The sequence below is a fragment of the Aptenodytes forsteri genome, unplaced genomic scaffold, assembly GCF_000699145.1.
Source record: "Aptenodytes forsteri isolate BGI_AS27 unplaced genomic scaffold, ASM69914v1 Scaffold80, whole genome shotgun sequence".
Taxonomy (NCBI): Eukaryota; Metazoa; Chordata; class Aves; order Sphenisciformes; family Spheniscidae; genus Aptenodytes; species Aptenodytes forsteri.
In genome coordinates, this window is record NW_008795026.1 from 4,420,889 (window position 1) to 4,428,938 (window position 8,050).

Here is an 8,050-nt window from a genome sequence, read left to right on the forward strand (position 1 = left end):
GGGGGTGCCAGAGCTTATATCTTCTCCTGACAAAGGGGTGAGCCCCCGTACAGCCGCTGGGCTGCAGCGGTTTCCCAGGGCCCCAAATATTTAGGGGTTTTCCTTCCCTCCACCCCTGCAATTAATTCATTTAGCCGGGATATCCCAACTGAAATTCATGTTTCTGCTGTTTTAGGAAAGAACCAGCCTTTGCTGGTCGTCCCCAGAGGGCGTGGTCGCCCTGGCAAGAAGGTGACGAGGGGAAAGCAACATCTTCACCATCCGTAGGGTGACTTTGTTGTCAGATGTCCCACCGGCATTAAACTTCATACGCTATGGAAGACCCTAATTAGCCCAACGTGGTGGGGTGCTCCTGCACGACTTCTTGGTTTACCTCTGGCCGTTTATATTTTCCTGTGAGTTTTCATGGATTTAGAGACTCAAGTCGCGTTTTAAAGCTTTTTTTTTTTTTGCCGTAGCATAACGGGATAGCACCTGGTCAACGCTGTCTTGGCTAAGCCAGGAAGGGTATCCAGCCTGCATGGACAGGGCAACATTCGCCTGTTCCACTGCCTTTTTTCGTGACTACAGCAGTTCATCTCAGGGTGCGTTCTGCCTCCCCGGAGGACACGTTGACTTTATTGAAAAAGTAGAATCATTCACTTACTCGGACTTTTTCCGGGATTATTTGATTCCCAACCATCCCTGTATTTTCTCAGCTAAATTCACTGAAGACTGGGGCAGCAGGAGAAATTGGGTTACTTGGGATGGAAAGCCTAACTTTGATCATCTGCTGCAGAAGTTTGGTAAGTCATGGCATTATTAATACCTAATTAAAACGTGTATGCTAAATGACACGGCTCTTTTTTGATCTTAGGAATAGAACCGCTAGACAAAACCAAGCAATTCTCCAGACTTTTTTCTAAGTTAATATGTTCATTTCCTCTACTTCCTCATAATTCATGTTTCGCAGATTCCAATCTCGAACTTATTCCCGTAATGAAATAAAATAAAAAGTGTTGTATAATTTAACCATACCAATTTATATACCTGCTTAACTTTAACCAGAGGAGCAGCCTGACACTTTCCCCAGGCAAGGGGAAAGTATTCTGCAGTTACAGTGAAATACCTCTTCAGGCTGTAAAATATTAGTATATTTAATAGGAATCAATACCCCACTCCTAATGTAGTTTAAGGGGAAAATTTCAGGTCACATTAAGTAAATAACTTCTGGCCTGAATCATGTTTGCCTAGAGTGATGGTGCTGGGTGTGAGAGCTGGACTAGGGGTTGTTGCTTTATGTGTTTGTACTGTATTTAGCATGATAGGGCCCAGATATTAGAGGCTGCTGCAGTGGATAAGGTCCTCGTGTGGGCTCAAAGAGTTTATATTTCAGGAGAGGCTGTAGTACCTGTTGCCAACTGTGATGTCAAGGAGTACAATTCTAACCCGAAGGAGCAGCTTCCCTTCAAGGAGTATGTAAAGTACTGGAAGGAGTACATTAAAAATGACTACCGTTCATCCCGAGGGTGCCTTTATCTAAAGGACTGGCACCTGAGCAGGTAAGAGAGCACTGTGGAAACCCCTGCATGCCGCGCACAGCAAAGAGCTGCCGCGGAGCCTTAATGCTCGTCTTCTAATGCCTGAGCGTTTAAATGCCGGCAGCGCTGTTGGTTAGCCACCTGCCCACCAAAATACCAGTCTTGTACTGCACTGTTCTTGGGGTACTTCACTCGACAAGATCCTTAAACGGGTCATTGTTTCCTGAAGAGGCTGACGTTCTCCAGCGCTTTCCTTTTCAGCTACCTTTTAAATGACTGTATGCTATCCCTGTGGAAACCGTGTGGCTGTAACATTTGGCTTTTGTTTGACTGGTAAAGTGCAAACCTTACTTCTTAAAAAGAAGGGGGACGTTTCCAATTATGTTTAATTCAGTGAGCGTGTGCAAGTTATAATCCTTTATTATCCATTTTCTTTTCTGTTAACCTTTCCAGTCGTTAAAGGTCTCTTCACCCTGTGCTGGCTTTCCTTCTCCTCCAGCCTGCTGCTTGCAAGGTGGATGCATTGTCCATTCCCCATGTCTGTGTAGGACTTTTATGTCTTTTCACTCAACTCTCTGCTTCCTTAAACGTATCCTGCTCTTAATCCAACCTTCTTGTGATCACCTCTTGTTTTCATTTTCGAGCGTGCCAGTGACTTACGACAGAGGAAGTTTGTCAGTCTCTGCCTCCCTGTTTGTCTGCTTTCCCAGGCGCTGGTGCTGTCTCTCGCTGCAGAAAGTCTGCACGTGCAGCCTAGGATGGGAAAGGGGCAGCATATCCTGTGGGAGGAGGCCACACACTTGTCAAAATCCCTCAGCCTGGCTTCCCTCCTAACCCTCGCACCTCCAACCTGTCATCCAGTTGGACAACCAGTCTTGCAGGCGTCTCATCTAAAGAGGATGTGTTTATTAGGAACTGTCTTCGCCATAATTAGGAGTCTCCCAAATAGTAGTTAACCTTCACAGCTTTCCTGGGAGACAGAAAAGCACTGCTGTGTGCACGTTGCGTGCAACTCAGAGTTGTCAATAATACAAAGGAAATGGCGGCAAAGTCTTAGTGGCCTGCTGGAGACCCGATTGGTCTCTGCATCTGGGTTTTGGGAACTGAAGTAGAAGGAGCAGTGCTGCGTTTTTCTGAGACGGATTTCCAACACGTTATCTTTTTAAGAGCTTTCCCCGAGCAAGATGTTTATACAACCCCTGTGTATTTCTCATCCGACTGGCTGAATGAATACTGGGATGCTATAGCTGTGGATGATTACCGGTTTGTCTACATGGGACCTAAAGGTTCATGGTAAGGCAGTGTGGTTTCTGTCATTCTTACGTACTCACTTTTAAGATTTAGTATTACAGGGGGTTATCACATTGTACTTCAGGATAGCATCATGCTGCAGAGGCAGTGTGTGGCGATGCGGTATAGTGTTGTACCTGAACCCAGCCAGTCCCGTTTCTCCAGCAGCCCATTTGGTTCTGGATGTGAGCTGTCCTTATGCAGTCAGCTAAAGTGCTTTTGCGCTTCAAAAAGCTCTGAATTGTGCACACAAAATCTGAAAAAGTTGTCAGCTAGCTTATATAAGGTTTTAGAGCAGAAACTCCCTGGGGATTATCAGCCACTTGTGATTTGCAGAGTCAACAGAAGCCTTGGAGGGGCGCTGATGAGTTGGTCAAATATTTTGCAGGTGAAAAGTTAAGTCCAGCATTGGTGATAAAGTTGCGTTTACAGTATTCTCATCGGTTCACATCACAGAATCTCCTGCCGTTGAGGTATTTGTGGGACAGATTCAAAACTAACTGATGGAGAAGCACAGAGGCTTATAGCTGCAAAACTATGTAGACGTAGTGGCCTTTTAACACTTAAAGCAGTCAAAATTAAATGAAGAGCATGACACTTTGGGACCAGGTTTGCATAAGAAAGGTTGATTTCCGTGTGTATGTCTGGTTCTCAGAGACTTTAATTCATTTTACGGCTTTTAGGCGTTGTCTTTACTTAAATATCTGATTTGCCCCACAGGACTCCATTCCATGCTGATGTCTTCCGTTCCTATAGCTGGTCAGCCAATATATGCGGGAGAAAGAAATGGCTGTTGTCCCCCGCGGGACAGGAGGAGTACCTGAAGGACCGCCATGGCAACTTGCCCTTCGACGTGACTGCACCTAGTCTTCAGGACAGGAGTGTTTACCCTCGCTACAACCAAAGTCAACCCCCTGTTGAAATTGTGCAGGAAGCAGGGGAGATAGTCTTCATCCCCAGTGGATGGCATCATCAAGTTTACAATCTGGTAAGATAACTGACACCAAACGTTTCGTAACAGCGATAATCCGGCAGCAGGCTTGAATCAGATCAAACTTTTATTGCCACAGCATGTTGTGGATGCCAAAAGTCTAACTGGGCTGCAAAAAAGTTTAGAGAGATTCACAGAGAAAAGATCTATCAGTGGCCGCTCAAGATGACGGCTAAAAGCAGGCCTGGACTCACAAGCTCCTTGGGTCGTTGGCCACTGGAAGCTGGAAGAATGTACAATTGAAGAAGCTGTCTGAACCCTCTTTTCTTGTGCTTTTCCTCATTAGATGCTACTAGTCACTGAGAAACAAGATGCTGGGTGAGATGGACTTAGGGTGAGGCTGTTAATCTTGGTTTCTAACTGTAAATTGTAATTTAATGGAAAATGCTGACAAATTGGTCTTCATGACTACAAACCAAAATTAACAACCTTGTTCCTTTCTCCCCACCACCTTCTCCCGCCTTTGTGCCCTTAAAAGGTATGCTCAGACAGAGGAACTAGAGACGTTTGCCGGTTTACAGAGTGAAACAAGATTTGATTGTTCATAGAATCATAGAATCACTGAGGTTGGAAAAGACCTCTAAGATCATCGAGCCCAACCGTTGACCCAACACCACCATGTCCACTAAACCATGTCCCTAAGTGCCTCATCTACATGTCTTTTAAATACCTCCAGGGATGGGGACCCCACCACTTCCCTGGGCAGCCTGGTCCAATGTTGAACCACTCTTTCAGGAAAGACATTTTTCCTTCCATCCAATCTAAACCTCCCCTGGAGCAACTTGAGGCCATTTCCTCTTGTCCTATTGCTAGTTACTTGGGAGAAGAGACTGACCCCACCTCGCTACAACCTCCTTTCAGGTGGTTGTAGAGAGCGATGAGGTCTCCCCTCAGCCTCCGTTTCTCCAGGCTAAACAGCCCCAGTTCCCTCAGCCGCTCCTCATCAGACTTGTTCTCCAGACCCCTCACCAGCCTCGTTGCCCTTCTCTGGACATGCTCCAGCACCTCAATGTCCTTCTTGTAGTGAGGGGCCCAAAACTGAACACAGTATTCGAGGTGCAGCCTCACCAGGGCCGAGTACAGGGGCACATTCAGGGACATTAGAGACAGCCTTTCAGCACGGTGGTGGTATTGGTACCAAAGAAGCATTGCCCTCGCTGAGGAATACGATTTTACGTTTTGCAGCATCGGTGTTGTTACAGTTGTTTTCTCACACTTTCCTGTGTAGAACCTAGTAACCATTTAAATTATTCCTTCAGGAGGATACCATTTCCATTAACCACAACTGGGTGAATGGCTGCAATGTGGCTATAATGTGGTGCTTCCTGCAGGATGAATTAGCAGCTGTCCAGCGGGAAATCAATGAATGGAAGGACCCTATGGATGATTGGCACCTACAATGCCAGGTATAACAACGTGATGCTGGCTGCCTGGCTCTCTATTAGAGGATCATATATTTCCAGGGTGCATTGCACCACCTTGTGAGTTCTAAGACACACAAGTCCTTAACCTCATACCTGGAATTAGTACGTTTCATACGGAAGTAGGAACTGGTGACAGCTTCATTTTGCAGGAAATCAAATATTACTTTAGTAAGATAGGGAAAGGCCTGTGCCCATGCGTATTTGCTATGTCAAGGAGGTTAGGATTTTGTCTGAAAAACTAATGCTTCAACTGCTCTTCTTCAACTATCAAGGTTAGTATTAGCATCGAGATCAATCCTTTCTGTAGTATTGACGTTCCCCTTTATAAAATATAAGTGCTTTTTCATGTAAACAGAAGAACTGATAAGACAGACCCCACACAGAAGAACTGGTTTGAAGACCATTCATGACGAAACCGTGAATCTGAAACAAGCAAAATGAAGGTGAGGGCGGCAGCAGGTTTCTGCGTCTGCAAAGTGATGCTGTCAGAACACGTAACTGTACTGAGCAGTGTTGTATCTTGGACGCTTCCAAAATCTTAAGCATGAAACACATCTAAGGTTTATTTCTGGAGGCTGTTACTGCTGCTAGGTTGATAGCCTTCAAAAATAGTTTCAAAAAACACAGCCATTTAGTACTTAGAAGAAACAGACTGTTGCTTTTGGGGCTAGCGGCATTTCAAGTAAGATAAAGAATTTTAGTGCCATCAGGGAATTTAAAAAAAAGATGAAACATGGTTACTCATGATTCCAGATAGTTACTAGCTTGATAAAATACATTTTTGTAATTCTTACCCTAAATGAGAGAGAGGTGTTTCCATTTCAGTGCTGTTTTTTTTCCCCTAGTTGATCATGAAGTCTTGCACGGGTATAGACTACAAGGAGTTCTACAACTTCCTCAAAGTTATTGCAGAGAACAGGATTTCTGTCTTGGAAAACGGCCTCGATGACGAAGCTTTGGCAAAGAACACTCCAAAAGCTGCCATTTCCACCTTGGGCATGCTCCATGCGGTGTTTGATTTGAAGAGGACTGTGAAGGTGTTAACATCATTGAGTGCTAATGAAGATTTCAAGAAACTAGACCTGACGTCACTTTCTCCACCTCCGGAGGCATTGCTCCACCACTTGAAAGCAGCAATAGATACAGCACTGCTCTAACTTCCTATTTATTCAGTTCTTTGTAAAATGAACCTTTTGCAAAATGGGTGTTTGTAGAAGACTGACTCCTCCCTGTTTAATAGCTGTTGCAGTTCAAGTACAAAGAGCCTTAATATAGAGTGGGGAGAGAGTACATTCATGAGAAGACTGGATGCTTTTTAAGTTGACAGCATTTGAGTGTCTAGAGTAATTGGACAGGGAAAAAAAAATCTCAGATAAAGGAAAAACCCAAATCATGTTAGTATTATATTATGAGCCCTGCTGGTGATTATGCATTCAGGGAAGGGGAACAGAAATTCTCTGTGGATCAAGCTTAGGTCTGTCGGGGCTAAACACTCGGATTGCAGTGGTCTGCACCATAGTCCCTCTGCTTCTGAGGGCGCTGTATACAGACAGCAAACCTGCACTGCAGACTCCAGCAGTTAAGCTCCGCTTTGGCTGGTCACACCTAAATTACTTTAAGACCTGTTCTGCTTCCAGGTGCAGCTCAGCCTTTCTTTTACTTTGCTTTTCTTTTCTTTTTTTTAAATATTAGAGGACCTTAGTTAGTTAGCTTCCCTTGAAGCCTGAGCTGGCTCAACAGCTGTAGCCTGGATGCGGAGGAGCTGACTGTACTATTTTCCTGTACAGTGGCATCTCTTTAAAGCTGAAAGTCTCGGGTAGAGTCAGCCTTCATGCGGCCCCGGGGTCTGAAGGGTTACCTTTAACATATCAGGAAGCTGGAGTCCTGATAGCAAATCTGCCACGAATAATTTAAGCGTGTGATCCACCCCAAGCTCCAAAGGAGGAACCTGAATGTACTCCCACATTTCTACACACTATTTCAAGGCACAGTATTTTATCAAGCAGAGATTTGAGTTAGCTTCCCTTGAAGCCTGAGCTGGCTCAACAGCTGTAGCCTGGATGCGGAGGAGCTGACTGTACTATTTTCCTGTACAGTGGCATCTCTTTAAAGCTGAAAGTCTCGGGTAGAGTCAGCCTTCATGCTGCCCCAGGGTCTGCAGGGTTACCTTTAACATATCAGGAAGCTGGAGTCCTGATAGCAAATCTGCCACGAATAATTTAAGCGTGTGATCCACCCCAAGCTCCAAAGGAGGAACCTGAATGTACTCTCACATTTCTACACACTATTTCAAGGCACAGTATTTTATCAAGCCGAGATTTGATTAATCAGGGAAGCTAGCAAGTAGCCTCATATTATCTCCTAAAAAAGCCATGCTGTTAACACACCAAATAGCACTACTGCATGGTTACATAGCACAATTTGCAACCTGAATGCTACCCTTGGGCTAGAAGAGTATTTCCAGTGAAGTATCCCTCTTGCTTTTACTGGTTGGTGAGAAAGCCTAGAAGCACAAATGGCTGCACACTGTTACCTTAGTTGCCTCTTTAGGGCTCACTTGAATTATAGCTCAAGAACTTCCTCAGTTTTCAACCAGATGACCAGTAAGAGCAACTTCAGAAAGTGCAATAGTAGAAATCTTCAGTAGGCTGAAAAATCTCATTGTTTTCTAGATAATCCTGTGGACTTTGTACACGCATGCATTTTGCATGTCCTATTTTCTAGTAGAAGTTCTGTATTTTGAGTAGGAAGCGGTACCTGAAATTAAAATCAATACCCAGAGCATGGAAGAAACTCTTTTTTTTTTAACAGCTGTGACTACATCT

General features: G+C 44.6%; 1 protein-coding gene across 2 annotated transcripts; it reads left to right on the forward strand.

The window, feature by feature from the left end:
- The first annotated feature begins 201 nt into the window (after nt 1-201).
- On the forward strand, nt 202-7,050 carry JMJD4 (jumonji domain containing 4). 2 transcript variants are annotated; one of them, XM_009275961.2, is made up of 7 exons: nt 202-584; nt 699-785; nt 1,376-1,541; nt 2,688-2,813; nt 3,531-3,798; nt 5,061-5,207; nt 6,071-7,050. In XM_009275961.2, the coding sequence occupies exons 1-7, from the start codon at nt 521-523 to the stop codon at nt 6,380-6,382; spliced, it is 1,170 nt and encodes a 389-aa protein (XP_009274236.1). In that variant the 5' UTR covers nt 202-520; the 3' UTR covers nt 6,383-7,050. The 2 variants fall into 2 exon arrangements, with proteins under 2 accessions (XP_009274236.1, XP_009274235.1); XM_009275960.2 differs by having other exon boundaries at nt 202-785.
- The last annotated feature ends 1,000 nt before the right edge of the window (nt 7,051-8,050 follow it).

Bases quoted from the DNA above. Each gene is read 5' to 3' on its own strand.
- JMJD4 (XM_009275960.2), top strand. From the start codon at position 521: ATGGACAGGGCAACATTCGCCTGTTCCACTGCCTTTTTTCGTGACTAC. The intron at 3,799-5,060 runs GTAAGATAACTG...TTATTCCTTCAG, and splicing joins ATCATCAAGTTTACAATCTG to GAGGATACCATTTCCATTAA. The intron at 5,208-6,070 runs GTATAACAACGT...TTTTTCCCCTAG, and splicing joins ATTGGCACCTACAATGCCAG to TTGATCATGAAGTCTTGCAC.